The sequence below is a fragment of the Anabrus simplex genome, chromosome 1 (genome assembly GCF_040414725.1).
Source record: "Anabrus simplex isolate iqAnaSimp1 chromosome 1, ASM4041472v1, whole genome shotgun sequence".
NCBI lineage: Eukaryota > Metazoa > Arthropoda > Insecta > Orthoptera > Tettigoniidae > Anabrus > Anabrus simplex.
This window is the reverse complement of record NC_090265.1, coordinates 1,635,243,336-1,635,260,199: the sequence shown is the minus strand read 5'-3', so window position 1 is coordinate 1,635,260,199 and position 16,864 is coordinate 1,635,243,336. Positions and strand designations below refer to the sequence as shown.

Sequence of the window (16,864 nt, the reverse complement as noted above, 5' to 3'; positions counted from 1 at the left end):
AAAGCTGAGATATGAATTAAAATTGCATTAAAGGAAAGCTTCAACAAGAAGAAAAAACTGCTTTGTGGCCCGCTAGAGAAAGATCTGAGGAAGAGACTTGCAAGGTGTTACGTATGGAGTATAGCTCTATATGGCGCTGAAACATGGACATTAAGGAAGGAAGAACAGAGAATAATAGAGGCATTTGAGATGTGGATTTGGCGAAGAATTGAAGGAGTAAAGTAGGGAAGATAAAATATCAAATGAAGTTCTGAAGAGAGTGGGAGAAGAGAGGAGCATGATGTCCATAATCCAAAATAGGAAGAAAAATTGGATAGGGCATAATCTAAGACACAACACTTTACTACGAATAGCAATTGAAGGGATGATAAAAGGAAAACGAGGAAGGGGAAGGAGATGATACCAGTTATTAGACAGCATTAGAAAAAGAAAGGAAGATTATGCAGCAGTGAAGAAAAGGGCACAAGATCGAGAGATATGGAGGTCACAGCCATGACTGGACCTGCCGGATGGCAGAACAACCTATGACTGACTGACTTTCGAAAATATCAAAAATTAACAATTTTCACATAAAATTTGAACAAATAACAACAAGTCAAATCAGGTACAATGCCCAGGAAAGCCAAGATTTAGAGACAATTTAACAATCTGGGCCTCAAGCCCTAATTTTTTCCATTTCTGAGCTCTCAGCTCACAACCACATATTTACCAAAGGGCAGAAAACCCCTAATAACATGGAGCACCTGCTCGAACCTTTGAATATCAAGCCTCTCTGAGGCACTTTTACCACAAATAAAAGAGCTGACCCGCTCTCTATGTCCTGAGCCTATCAAAGGCCACAACAGAGTTTACCATAAACTGCCCTTAAGGCACACTTACAAAGAAACAGGGGTATCTTGTACCCAACCTACTGGGCCTTAGTAGAAAAATAACAGGTTAAGTTAATGGCCCAAAATGCAAAATGAATGGAGGCGAGAATTTGCACTCCTACATGAAACTTCTTAAAACCTATGAGGCACTAGGCCGATGAAACAGAGGCTATTCCCAAACTATGGAGGTGACTCGTATACAGAATAAATTTAACACATTAAGGAAGAGTAGAAAAACGGTTATGAAAACGTAGTCACCTCAAATCCAAAATGAAGGGGAGCTCGAGAGGGTAAGGCACTCTCTATCCCCGATTTACAGTTAAAGATATATGAAGTTTTTATAGAATTCTACATGTTTAAGAGATAGGTTACATTGTAAAGGTTCCCCGCGGGTTAAACTGCTGAGCTAGCAAGAAATAAAGATGTTAAGCGGCCATTACCTTACTGAAGACTGCTGCCTGAAGAAAGAGGCGCTTCCCACCTCCTGCTACACGTCCAGACACTAAGTTAACTGTTGATGATGTGGCCGAGAGACAAGAAAATCAGCAGTTTTTATACCCTCGAGGAAAATTTGAGACCTTTCATGAATAAAACAGCCACACCCTCAGGCTTTTATTGGCTGGCTAAAAGTTACACATCAAAACTGAAGAAGAAGAAAGACACAATTGGTCAAAAATTAATTACCGAAATAATTGATTGGCTAACTTCAAAACTGGCGGAAAGAAAAGATTAATATTGCCAACCCACAAATGAAAGAACGAAATTTCATTATAGGAAAACTTATGAGTACAAAATATCTTCAAGAAAAGTTCCTTCACTTCGCACCAGGGTGCATGATCATACTTTTTTAGTAGAGACATCTATAAGAGAATGTCCACACTTCTTAATCAATGGAAAACAAAACAAGTGGATCTCCACACAGTATTGACAACTTCGTAATCACAAAATTTACTGTAGTGACATCTTCAGAGAAACTAATGAGTTGATCCAGTTTTTAAAGTTCAGAGTTTCTCCTGTAGGGGAGTACTTTAAGGTGGAAAATTCAAATGTGCGGCGTAGAGGTGTACCAACCGGTACAATTATTATTATTATTATTATTATTATTATTATTATTATTATTGTTATTATTGTTGTTATTATTATTATTATTATTATTATTATTATTATTATTATTATTATTATTATTATTTTACATCCCCACTTAACGATTTTCGGACACACCAAACAAAACATACTATGTGTTAGTAAAAAATGGAGACAACGAAATTAAACATGATGATGATAAAATGCATTACCGCAACACCTGTAGATATCCATAAATTCGGCGAACTTTCCTGCTATCTGTTTGTAATCTTCCCATTGTGGAACTTCTGACTCTATGTGGGCACTTGATAGCATCCCTAACCTAAACAGTGCGGTCTCTCTTCTCTCATTTACAGCTGTTTAGGTAAATCCTGATGTGATGAATGTGGAGAACAAGCATGAAATATAATTTTAAAATAAGGGTCTGGCTTTCAACTGCCGCAGTTATCCAAAGAATGCCTCCAGTCGCTATGTACCGTATTTACTCACGTATGAGACCCCTTTCTTCCCCACTTTTACAGCCAAAAATAGTAAAGGGGGGTCCAATATGCGATAACCTCAAAATTTTGTGCAGCGAACACATGACTTCTAGGTTATAAAGAGCTAAAAATTGTACGTGTAAACATTCTATACATACTATTATTTAACAAACTTAGAATGTATTTAAGTTATACTGGCTATTTTCGTCCGGAGGCAGTATTTCTAAACGTAAAAAGACAATAAATGATGAACACGACTTTTAAGCCTACGGTACATATAAAAGTCCGTTTTAGATACTCATATAACGTCATTTGTTACATCTCATTAATTCCTCTGGTGAGGCTGACGTCAGGAAGAGCATACAGTCGTAAAAACTCGCTACGAAGATTCGTCTCACTTCATACTCGATCCCGTAGAAGAAAGAGATAAGGGTATCGATTTATCATAATTAAATATTGATACAAAAGAACTTAACAGCCAGTCATTTGTCTCTGTCAGTTCAGCAGTAGGCCTAGCCCACAGTAAACCTGATCACTGCTTTCATTCACCACCGGTGTTTTCATTTGACTTATCACCTTGCGCTGCCAACTTTCCTGCCTTGCTACCGGCGTGTCGGCATTCTAAGTGACATCACCTTCACTGCTATCTCTCGCCAGTCGCGTCAGCCATGCTTCATTCTCTTTGAGCCACGCACTGCAATCAAGAGCATTCGAGGTCCCCTATAGAGTCTAAACAGTGTAAATCTATTCCCAGTTGGTATATATGTAGCAGAAGCCAATACTTCCGAATAAAGCTGTGCTTGTAGAAGGCATGCCAAACCATCAGCTGATAACCAGCATATGTTATGAGTTGTACTTCCGAATGTAATACATAGTAACTGGAAACATTCTTTTGATAATTGCAGCTGTTGAAACAGACCCTTATTTTTAAGTACATTTCATGCTTGTTCTCTACATTTATCACATCAGGATTTGCGTAAACAACTGTCCATGAGATAAGACAGACCACATTGTTTAGGTTAGGTATATTATTGCCCTAATAGTACCAAAATTTTGGCGGAAAAAATAAAAATACATAACAGAAAAATATACCGCATTTACGAATATCTACAGGTGTGGCAGTAATGCGTTTTATTATCATAATGTTCAATTTTGTAAAATTCTTGACCTGGGTGGGAATCGAACCCATGACCTCCGGGTGAAAGGCAGGCACGCTACACTTGGCCCGCGGAGACCGGCATTTAGGTAATGATAGAGGACTTTATGTGACTATAAGTTTTAGCAGAGAGTAAGTGAAAAGTAAATTGAAGTATGATAAGGGCGGAGAATCAGACGATAGGGCATGTTTAGGTCCAAGAACTTCCTTTAGGAATGTTGTCGGGTTCATTGGGACAAATTTCCACAAAATGTTCTCCAGAGACATCATCATCATATTCGTTATCACTAGTTTCATCTACCACCATATTCAGAGTAGCTTTAGTGCTGTTAAGACAAAATTAAATGTCTCTTCTTTTGCTGCGGTGATTCGCGGACGTGTCTGGTATAATTTCGTCGCTACTCTCTGAACTAAATTCCTTATCGCTATCCGAAAAATCATCCGCGTTAACTTCGCACTGTTCCAAATACTGCATTAATTTATTGTCATCAATACCTGCTGAAAAAATATCACGTGAACCACATGCCATTTTCCTGTCACAAATCCACTCACTGCAAGGAGCAATCTCTTATTGACCGGTTAGCGGTATTTGTAAACATAGGAAACGACTCTTGTGAAAGGTATAATACCCTCTTAGAACTGCCAAAGCAAGGCCAGGCACACAATAACTTCTAGTCCCTTTACTACAGGTTGCAACAAAAGTATGCACGTCACTATAGGTTGTCTCAAAATTATGTATATCACAGAATTTTAAGCCGGCCAATGTAATCGGCTCTGGCAACTTCCGACTGGATTGTTAAAGGCCGACCAGATCGGCTCTGGCAATTTAAAGGGCGGGTGCTCGCACTACCGCCTGGCACCAAGAGAGTTAAGTTCTTTAGTATCAATATTGCATATGATAATACAATACCCTTATCCCTTTTTTCTACAGGGTTGAGTATGAAGTGAGACGAATCTCTGTAGCAAGTTTTTACGACCATATGCCCTTCCTGACATCAACCTAATAAGAGAAATTAGCGAGATGAAACGAATGATGTGATATGAGTAACTAAAACTGGCTATATTTACTTTATATGTAGGCCTAAAAGTCATGTTCACCATTCATTGTCTTTACGTTTAGAAATACTGCCTTCCAATGAAAATAGCCAGTATAACTCAAATATTTCATAAGTTTGTTAAAGAATATTGTAGAATATTTACATGTATAATTTATAGCTCTTTATAGCCTAGAAGCCATATGTTCACAGCACAAAATTTGAGGTTATTGCATATTGAACCCCCCTTACTTTTTTGGCTGTAAATGTGGGGGAGAAGGGGATTTAATACGCAAGTAAATACGGTATTTATTCATTCATACATGAATGGATGAATGAATAATTATCTAATTATGATAAAGTGGACAAGGTGGATCCAACACAAAATATTTTAAATAGTTTTTTAATTGTTTTGGTGCAAACTGTGTTGCGCATGTAAACTTGGCCCAACTCAATTGTACTTCAGTACATAACATGAGTTCAGGAACAAAGTCATCTCCATTTGATGCTAGATTATACATCGACTTATCTACGATCTGATTATCCGAGGCTCCATCTTAACCGAGATACTAGTTTTGTCAACAAAAATTAATTAAATCAACTGTAAAATTTGTAATGATGCCATTCTAAACCTCTGCCAAGTAGTGCTATGCCTTACCTGTAAACTAAAGGCAACACACAACATGCAGCACACACCTGTAACACATCAATAATATTGATTGGCTGGGAACAGAGTTGTTTGTGGACCTTCATGCTTAGTTTCATTAGTAGTCTACAATTAGCCACACCCACTAAGTTACTTTTAGATTCATGTTGCTTTGCAGCTGCAGGCTGTCTTTAGAGTACATTCCTTCATACAAGCTTTTCGCCCCCAGCAAACTTTAAAGCAGTTTAGTTTGGAGAATATCTTCCTCCTTTTTAATCCGATACCCAACAGCCTCTGTTCGAGTAGATTCAAGATGCAAGACTGTGGATTCATCAGGTGTTGATGGCATCTGAATGGTGGCATTTTGAGCTTGTTCAATTTGCATTGTGATTTTGCTAATTCCATTCACCTTTGTTTTGAAACCAGGTTTGTCCCACCCCCCTATCAGCAATGCTCTCTTCTGTTTTTCTTAATCTGTTTACCCTCCAGGGTTGGTTTTTCCCTCTGACTCAGCAGGGGGTACCTTATTTCTTTAAAGGTTTTTCCTGAAAACATTTCCATGCAATCACAGACTTTCTTCAAGATCTGTATCAAAGCCTGTCTGTTATGTAAGCTGGTAAGCTCCAGTTCTTTTACGTCCTTCTCAGTCTCCATGAGCCCTGTAGTACAGACTTTGTTTTGCCAGAAGGTGAACAGCCGGTTTGTCAATCTGTTGGAAAACAATCTTGTCACATGACCATAGAAAGCTACCCTTCTTTTCTTGGAACAGTCACAGCCACCTCTCTATCTCGAAGGAGAGTTCTGAAATATCACATCTCTATTATTCCCCATATTTACAGTACCGGGCCTAGGATCTGTCTGAAAAAATTCTTCTCTCTCTGACTTCCTGTTTTTCAAACCTTTTCTGTTTAGTGACACACACTCCGTAGCATACAGGCCTTCCAGGTGGATGACTGTAATGTAGTGTGCCAGCTTCAGACCAAGTGACAAGCATCGCTTGTTGTAGGTGTTTTGAGTCAGTTGATAGGCCAGTCCCAGCACGTTAAATCTCTACTCTGCATATCATAGTATTTTACATTACGCATGAACTCACTGAAGTACAAATGTGTCTAGTCATTTGATCAGAACATGAACTGAAAACTAATGAAGATATTTAACAAATGTTTCTGAAGAATACAGAATAATAATAATAATAATAATAATAATAATAATAATAATAATAATAATAATAATAATAATAATAATAATAATAATAATAATAATAATAATAATAATAATAATATTATTTATATTTATTTTGACATCACACTAACTGCTTTTACAGTTTTCGGAGACACCAAGGTGCTCGAATTTAGGCCTGCAGGAGTTCTTTTACGTGCCAATATATCTGCTGACACGATGCTGACGTATTTGAGCATCTTCAAATACCACCAAATACCAAAAACCTACCAAGTTGGGGTCAGAAGGCCAGCGCCTCAACCGTCTGAGTCACTCAGTTCAGCACAAATATTAATATTGACTTTGTTCTTTAACTGTCCTCCTCTGTAGTACAACAGCACTATTAGCATCATCCTCTGAGGCCTTGGTTCAATTACCAGAGATTTACGATTGTTAGAAGGGCTGGTATGTAGTTATAAATGTACATGCATCTTGCATCCTATGCGACTGTACCTGGAAAAGAGCTGCACCACCTCAAGGAATACAAGAACACGAGTTCACTTCATGTTCTTTAATTCTGAAATTTTTTACAGTAAAGTTTCTCCTACCATGAGTATTATAATGCTCTATCACAGAAATCAGACTGATTCTCATCTCCAACTTATCCAGAAACAGTCTTATAGAATGATAAAGCACACATTCAGAAAGTTAAGAATAAGTTATTGCAATTCATTCAATTGAATCTGGACTATACAAAACTAAAACTAAAGGCCAGAATATTACAACAAAGCTCCAACAGAGCTATGTTCCTTTACCTCCATAGAAGTAGTCCATGTTCTCTGGCATAGACTCAACTCTCTCAATAATAGCCGAACTAATATCCAGCACAGACAGATCAGCTTTCTTCACATCACGTTTTTCCCATACGGTACAGCTCACTGCAACAGAGAAAAGTTCTACTAACTAAAACTGCTCCAGTCTTATTACAGTATTCATCTTAGGTTGTCTTCTTTCTCAACGTAGTAAAGCGAACTGAGGTAAAATATCCGAGTCTAAAACTACTGAACTTGTAATTAGCATTTGCTCTAGTAGTTGTGATATGAACTGAATGATTTAAAGAAATTTATTGATACTAAAACAGTGATTTTGTAATAAATGATATGTGGTAGATGTCTATCATTACATTTATAAACAGGGTATCCAGGGAATTTGTTTCATTTGGAATTAATGATGAAACTGGACTAGTGTACATACGCATAGAGTTATTTTATCTTCTAGCAAGTCACACACAAATTTTGAGCTAGTTAATTCATGTTGATACTTAGTTTGGAGATATGAATACGTTCCAGTTAATTCAAGGGCCCTCCAGTCTGAATATGTAGTCTGTTATATTGAGCTTTATTAGAAAAATGGTTCATTAAACATAGAACAACATAACTGCACAAGGTTGTGATAGTGGAAATAATTACTGTTTTAGGGGAAGTACAACTGGGCAATATTCCTCACATTTCCTAAAGTGGGCAAGGTAATGTTTAAAATTCAAATTGTATTCCCAGAACTTCTAAGCAACCCCAACAGTAATCTTTACTGAAATGGCAGATACTTAATTCACAAATATTTCAGATTTTTTTTTTTTTTGTAAGTCTTTGATTTAAAATTCTATTATTTTCTTTTCTATATGATCATAATTATTTTGGCAGCACAATGCAAGACTATTAAGCATTCTGTCTAGAAAAGACTATGCATAACGAATGTAATGATGGTTAACTGGGACTAGAGGTTATGATTTTCGTTTTGGTGTTTGGGTCTTTGCTGACTTAAATGTCACAATAACAAAGGTAAGATTTTGCTGACACCAAGACAGGGCTAGGAAAGCAGAGGCCATGACCAAAGTTAAAACACAGTACTGTCATTTGATGTAAAAATGACAAACTGCAGAATACCATCTTCAGGGCTGATGACAGTGGGATAAAAATCCTCCATCTCCTGAATGCCAGCCTAAAGCTACATGACCCATACAGAGTAGCCAACTCCCTCTGTGATCAGTGGTAGTGTGTCTCCCTCCGTATCACAAGATAATGGTTCAAACTGGACAGGGGGAAGGTAGGCCTACTTGGACATTTCAAGGGTGGAAAAAAAGTCCATGTTGTATAAAGATCACTGGTGACACAATTGGTGATTACCTGACAAAATTAGTTAAAACTCAGCCACAGGCCAGCCAAAAGAGTTCCAGTTCCTTTGCCTGCCAGTAGAGTAAGAACGGAACATTGAAATTGAGGATAGCCTAAATAGCGTCAAATCAAAATGCCTGCATGGTAACTGAGGCCATATGATGATCATTATTATCTGGTAGTTTATATTTCGTTGGGGTTTTTGTTTACGATATATGACATGGAGAAAAAATATAAGGCTACAAGGTGGTGCACAAATACCTGATATACAACAGAAGTCCACTATAATGTGTACAGCAAATAATGAGAATTCCATTATAAAGACAGTTTTTGTCTTTCCCTTCAAAATTCCTACATGAAACTGCGTATTATTCCTTGGTTACAGCGAAAGCGCTATCACTGACGCATCCGTTGTTACGAGCGATTAAGCGTGTGCGATTTTTTCCATTACAGACATTTATGCACCCAGCGATTACTACCGCATGCGATCAATCATCTTCGGTATCGTTTCCTCGCTATGTTCACTAGCGAGCTCTCTTGTTGACATTCAAAGGCAATGTCAGAGTCGATTAGTAATACCCGTCGACTGCTCTTCCGTAAAGAAAAATGGAAATGAAAGAGGAGAACATGTTTTCGTAATAACGTGGTTGATAGCAGTTGTTAACTCGTTAGAAATAAAGGCTAAGTAAACAATCACTTAATTTTAATACTCTACAATGAAATTAAGTAAGAATTGATACACCTCAAGATATGGCAGAGCATATCGCTAATCTCTGAAGATAGATTATATTTTCTTGCAACTGGTTAAATTTCAAAGAGGCTATTCCCATGTAAATTTAAAGCGAGAATGTTATTATTTCTTTACTGGCACTGGGGTATGTTTTCATGATACATATAGTACAGTTAAATTAGGTGACAATGTTTGAATAAGAAAACTGAAACATTTGCCACAAAATGCAATCAGTCGTGCGATCGGTCATCTTTGGTACTGTATCGTTTTCTCGCTATGTACACTTGCAAGCTCTCTCCTCAACGTTTGAAGGCGATGTCTGAGTCGATGAGTAACGCTCATCGACTGCTGTTCTCTAAAAGAAAATTCAAAATGAAAGAAGATAATACGTTTTCATAATAAACGTGTAAATAATGAGGCCAACAGCAGTTGTTAACTCGTTAAAAATAAAGGCTAAAATAAACGATTGCTTAATATTTAATGTTATATACTGAAATTAAGTAAGAATGTGATAATACACCTCAAGATATAGCAGAGTACATCACTGATTCGGAGGACAGTTTATATTTTCTCACAGCTAGTTAAATTTCAGCAAGGCTGTTCCCATGTAATTTTGTAGTGAGGAGGTTATCATTTCTCTACATGCGCTTGAAATAAGTTTTCATGATACACATACAGTTAGGTAATGCTGTTTGAAGAAAACTGGAACATTGTCCACAGAAGCCTCTGGAGTGATACAATTTTTTCAGAATGAAATTAAACACACACTTTCACGTAGTATCAGAGTTCAAAAAGTAACAAACTAGCAAAGCCGTAGTGTGCACATCATCCACAAGAACACAAGTTTTGAACAAGCTGATTGCCATTTCATACCGATTTCAATGTGTATGGGTTTTTCCCCGATGTTTACGAAAAATCGGATATAACGACAATCCATAATAACGATTATAAATTCTCGCTTTAACGGACTTCTACTGGTTTTTTTTTTTTTTTTTTTTTTTTTTTTTTGTGAATGCTTTATTTTATGAAATGAAATAATTTATTCTTCACCCGCAGGTATACTGCTACTTGGAAATACAGTTCACATGTTCAATGAGGCCTTCATTATGTCGTAAAACCTCTTCAAAGTGAGTGGATGTATTCCTGACAACTTGTCAAGACACATCTTCATTAATCTCACCACACAATAACAAATCCAGGCATACATTTCCACAACATGAGGTAATACAGGGGTGGCCGATGTTCATGCTGTTTTGCCATTTATAATATCAATCACCACCAGCAGAGTTTGTCTTTCAAACAGCCACACAGAAAGAAAACACAAGGATTTAAATATGGGCTTAACAGAGCATCCGCCATAATGGTACTATGGATAACAATGGGTCACGATCACACAAACTAATATTCTCCTCACAAAATCCACAACAGAGGAACTCTACCCTTTGATGCCTCAAACTCTTAACGAAATGTGTGCCTGAATTATGTAGTTATGTGGTGTGATTAATGGAGATCTGTGTCAAAGAATCATCAGAAATACATGCACTTGCCTTGAAGAAGTTGTAAGCTGCAATTGAAACCATGCTAAACATGTGATACAGTATACTGTAATTCCAAGACTGGTGAATCTGTAAAATATAAATATTTTATTTTATAAACTAATCTTCTTCTTCTTTTCCTACCGCTTTTCCAACACCTGTAGGGTCGTGGGTGCGAACTGCGTTGCACATGTGGATTTGACCCTGTTTTGCGGCCGGGTGCTCTTCCTGACATCAACCCTATATGGAGGGATATAATCACTATTGAGTATTTCTGTGGTGGTTGGTAGTGTGGTATGTTGTCTGAATATGAAGAGGAGAGTGTTGGGATGGACACGAACACCCAGCCCCTCAGCCAGAAGAATTAATCAGAAGGGATTAAAATCCCCGACCTGGCCAGGAATTGAACCCGGGACCCTCTGAACTGAAGGCCAGTACTCTGACCATTTAGCCAATGAGTCTGACTCCTTTTACAAAATAATGTTGTTGTGAAAAGATTAAATGTGTTAACTATTTGTACACCACCCTGTAAAACAAGAGTATGATACGATTAATAGCAAGGAAATTACATCAGAGAAGAGATTTAAAATGGTTAGTAATTATAAATTCCTATTATCCTATGATTTGTAATATTGATAAAGTAGAAAGTTAGATTATGGCGGAACTAAAGACAGGCAAAACCACTCTTGACTACTCCAGCAGATATACTGTGTCCAATGAAGTCCAATAAGATGGAGGTGGTGGGATACCTGCTATCAAGATCCAATTGTTAAGAGTGACTAACCCACAAGGGGGTGGTGATGCAAGTAACGCAGTAGGGCCTACTGTAGAGCTATCCTGTGCCCAGGGTCCAGTATGTTTGTTACCTGTGAAAGCTTTACATGAAACCTAAAATTGACAGTTAGCAGGTCAATGGAACAGTTACGAGGCTGTTAGCCAGTGGATGATAAAATACAAGCTTTAACAGGGAACAATCCCCAAAAATGCATTTTTGCATATTCCAGCAAATATTTTCAACCTCAATTAAATTACTTTCTATAAAATTAACTTCAAAGCACACAATCGGGGATGAAGTTAACAAGAGGGTAGCTGGTATTGAAGTCCCTATTAACAGTGTAAAGAAGTGCAGACATCAGTGGTATGGGCATATTATGAGAATGAAGAGCAAGGAAACCTGCCAGAAGATAATTCAACCTTACTCTCCAGGGAAAAACCCAAGGGGAAGATTAAGGAAATGCTGGATAGACACAGTGAAATCAGATGTAGAGGAGAGAGGTCCCAGATGGGAAGATGTCCTGCAACAGAAGATGCATGCAGAGAGGAAGAGATAGCGAGCGCTTTTACACCACACCCTGGAAACTAGAGTTGAAAAATGATAATGAAAACCAATAAACAGTCCATCTAGGAGTCATTCAGTCACTCAATAATACAAAATGTTGATAATACTGGAAGACATTGAAATTTCTCTCACAATTTTTAGGAGTTATTAATCAGCATGATATTAAGTATATAACAGAAACTAAATTGCTTTTACTTTTACAAGAAGTCTGAACTGTATAATGATGAGCAATATAATAACATACTAGAAAAAAGTAGAATGTCAAAAAATTAATGAATTGTGAACTTTTTAGAAAACATTAAGACTGTTTACATCCAGATTCACAATAACATCAATACTAGTGATTGTGCCTATAACATTTTTAAATAGCTATACACCTTAAAGCTTGTACTATATGATTATAGTTATAAACTTTAAAAAAAAAAAAAAAAAAAAAAAAAAAATTCTGACTATAGTAGTGCCACCTTTCTGAACAGCCAGTTGAATTATTCACTACATTTATTCTGTATTTCAGTGAAGTACCTACTAGTTCTAAAATCACCAGGAAGTGAAATTTAACATCATTGTAAGATTAAAATAATATGTCCATACTGTCATCACATTTTCCAAGAGGAGAAAATTAAACAATGAAGATCCACAAACAAAATTGCAGACACACACAGTTAGTAGCTCCACGATATGTTAATCTTACCTCTAATGGATATCACTGATCCTCACCTCGATCTGAAGCTGCACAGCTGGGATTCAGGATCACTGTAGGTGACTGGAATATAAAATTGCAAGTGTCTCACATACATACACACAAACTATAGGAAAAATGATTAATATAGAAAAACTAATCAATTACTCAGAATTAAAAAAAAAAAAAAAACGGAATATTTAAAAAGTCAATCAACATGTTAAATCTAATATACTACCTAGCTCCTTGTAGCCTTCAGTTTAAGAGGTCCCGAGTTTGTTTTCCAGCCAAATTTAATATTTTAGCCATGTCTAATTAATTCCTCTAGCTCAATGACCTAGGTGTTAGTGTTCACCTTAATACAGTATGCATCTCTTCAAATACACCACACTAATCTTACAATCCGCTTTATGTTGCACTGACACAGATAGTTCTTATGGCAGGGATAGGAAAGTGTTATGAGTGAGAAGAAAGTGGCCATGGCCTTAAATTATGGTACAGCCCCAGCATTTGCCTGGTATGGAAATGGGAAACCAAGAAACAAGGGCTGCCAACAATGGGGTTCAAAACCACTGTCTCCTGAATGTAAGCTCACAGCTGCACGCCTCTAACTGCATGGCCATCTCACTCAGTCACACTAAACTACCAATCATCACAAAAGGATACAATATTGAATACTTCCCCACATAGGATTGGTAACAGGAAAAACATATGGCCATATAACAGGACCATGTCCACATGTTTGACACAGTAGACCTGTGACACCACCAAGGTGAGGGAAAAAGTGGCAGAAGGTGAAGAATTCTCCTTAATATACTGTTAAAATAGAAAAGTTTTCTAAGGCAACAGGGAGAAATGAACCCTCCAAATATTTTCTTATCATGGGAAAAATTATTTACATCTAGCCATCTGCTATGGTAACGGATTAGACCGTACAGCCAGAGTCTCTATGCTGAGTGCTAGGCAGTAGTAGCTGACCCACTGTAAGGATCAATGGCTAAGAGCAGAGGAGTCCTTATAGAAGGAAAATGGGCTGTCAGTGGAGGAAATGGCACTGAAACCACATACCAACAGTAGTGTCTGCATCCCATCTCAGGAGCAATCTACACTACAAGTTTCAGCTGACAGAATCTGCACCACAGGGAAGTGACCTTTTATTTTTTATATCTCCATATACTGGCCAGTGACAATGCCACTCAGCTAGCATACCCTCTTTTTGCCATTTATCATCGACATGCATACCTTACAGGATAGTTCACTGATGCTGAACAAGATTCCTCCAGAAAAACCTCACTCTACTGTTGATTTCCAGCTCAATTCTCTTTTCCCCAGACCCCCCTCTCATTTATACATTGCTCTCTACTGTTGATCTAGCCATCACTTTTTGGGTCTCGTTAACCCCTCAGCACCGACCTCTATACGTGGTATAGACCCTCTTTTCTTCCATAGCCGCCGAGCATGGTATAGACCCGTATATGGTTTTGCATTTACGGCTATAGTGTGAAGAGTTTTGGAGTTATGGATATGTAAATTGTTTTGTTTCCAAGAAGACATTTTCAGGTTTATCAGTGTTGTAAATAAGACTTGAAAATCGTTAAAATGTAGTTGTTTTTGCGAGGATAAGATTTGTCAATTAAGTCTGAGCACTAATCTCTGCTTTTTTAAAAGTCTGTTTGCTTCATTCTTTCCCACAGAATAAAATAAAGAAATGATGATCTGAGAAGTTTGTCTTTTCACGTGATGTTCTTTGCTCTAACTTTACATTAAGAGTGTGGTTTACTTGTTATATTTGTCTTTATTTCTTGGCTTGTAATATTTTCGTAACTCTCCACGAGCGCTCTGTGTAGCCATGAGTTACTGTAGTTGCTGCTTTCTGTCATATGATATGAGAACCAGTTATTCATGGTATATATCTCGTTTAAAAGACGATGTCTCGACCTTTTATCTTAAATATGTATCGAGCTGGTTTGTTTCATCATAAATGTTATCCTCCTAATTCAGTTTCGTCCTGCTGCTTTCGGTCTCGCTGCAGGTTCATCAGTCCATGTGACGCGTCGCGCTCAATGGCTAGCTCCAGCCTTGGTTTGACTGACAGTAACGTGCTTGAAATATGTATAACTCGGATGAAAGTTTAGTCGGAAGTAGTATTAAGTATTAGCAGCAGTGATAATGAAATAGATAATGTGGCTGTGGCGGATGCAATGGTAAATGATGACTGTGACGATGAGGAGGAACCAGTACTTAGAAATTAGACTATAGATAATTACACAGGCCAAAGGGAAGTTTTCAACAGTGAATTCTGATTCCTAAATTCTCCAATGATATTCAGACAAGTCACAGGGACAAACATTGAGCAGTTATCTTATCGGGTTCAACTGGTGGAAGGTTTGTTTACAAAATATACTCGCTCGAGCAGGGAACGAAATGTTCAAGGTCGGTGCGCATCAGATAATACAGTTCCAAGGTTGCAGGAAAGACATTTTATCAGAAAATTAGCACCCAAGAGTGAGAAATCAAAACCTCAGAGACGTATCGTGTGTTGAAAACACGGCGAAAAGAAGACGTCGGTGTACTGCTGCCAGGAGTGTGACTTGGGTCTCTGTCTCGAAGAGTGCTTCGAATTCTATCACTCATCGTTATAAGATCTATCTGTGTCGGTGCGACATAAAGCCAATAGCAAAAAAAAAATTCTATCACACAAAACTAAATTACTAAGGAAATATGAAACAATTATGTAATTATCTGCACGTACATAGTTCTATCGTAAGGAATTCCAAATTTCGTGAATATCGGGCTACTCTTATACTTGTAGTAACGCATTAAGTGAATCAATGTATTTCAGTCACGCGTAGTTGAAATATCATCCAGCCGCGGGGTGGGAAGCTCTTTAAATGGCTGCGTTAAACATCTTCACGGATGTTTTCCAAGCAGCGCCTTACTCATTAGCACGTATTTCCTAATTCCAATAGTCTGAGCACGCATATTCAGTTTCATTCTTAAAAAGTGTAATAGCATCACTCTAGAGGCTTGTGGTAAGCATTTCCATTTTCTTACTTCAAATGGTGTCATCTAACCTAGGTTTACCACGCACGTATTATGAAAACGTATTTCAAGCTCCCTGTAGAATAATAAGATTTTCACCATAAATTTACATGGGAACAGCCTTTCTGAAATTTAACAAGATGAGAAAGTACATAACCTAACCTCTGAAATTACTGTAGTTATAGACACTGCTGTAGCTTGAGAAAGAGAAATATCGCATTCTTATTTTATTTCAGTACATAGTATTAATGTGCCGGCCCCATGGTGCAGGGTTAGCATGCCTGCCTCTTACCCGGAGGCCCCAGGTTCGATTCCCGGCTAGGTCAGGGATTTTTACCTGGATCTGAGAGCTGGTTCGAGATCCATTCAGCCTACACGATTAGAACTGAGGAGGTAGCTGACGGTGAGATAGCAGCCCCAGTCTAGAAAGCCAAGAATAACGGCCGAGAGGATTAGCTGTGCTGACCACATAACACCTTGTAATCTGCAGGCCTTCGGGCTGAGCAGCAGTTGTTTGGTAGGCCAAGGCCCTTCAGGGCTGTAGTGCCATGAGGTTAGGTTAGTTACATAGTATTAAAATTAAGCAACCATTTACTTCAGCCTTTATTTCTAAGGAGTTAACAACTGATGTCATTGCACTTATTGCAAAAACATGTTATCCTGATGTTTGTTTACATCAGTTGGAGTTGTGAGTAGACCTCAGACTCACTCAAGATCGACTCACTCGGGCGTAGTGAAGAATCGATACGGATAACGACCGATCACATTCAATATAAACTCTGGAGTAGTCTATGAATATTGATAATGGATAAAAACCAACACACCCGAATTTACCCGTAATAACGGATGAATCAGTAAGAGGGTTCTTATTGTAACCAAAGGATACTGCACAGATTAATATAGGAATTTTCGAAGGTTATAATAACACTGTCATTAAAACAGA

At 37.8% G+C, this 16,864-nt stretch overlaps 1 protein-coding gene across 2 annotated transcripts in view; it reads right to left on the bottom strand.

Annotated features, from left to right (window-relative positions):
- phtf (putative homeodomain transcription factor) overlaps window positions 1-16,864 on the bottom strand; it is a 203,857-nt gene that overhangs the window by 89,836 nt on the left and 97,157 nt on the right. For both annotated transcript variants that reach the window (XM_067138331.2, XM_067138332.2), the window contains exons 9-10: window positions 12,918-12,963; window positions 7,241-7,363 (exon numbers count right to left, since the gene is read on the bottom strand). In XM_067138331.2, coding sequence (XP_066994432.1) covers window positions 7,241-7,363; window positions 12,918-12,963 — 169 coding nt within the window. The remainder of the gene's footprint in view (window positions 1-7,240; window positions 7,364-12,917; window positions 12,964-16,864) is intronic.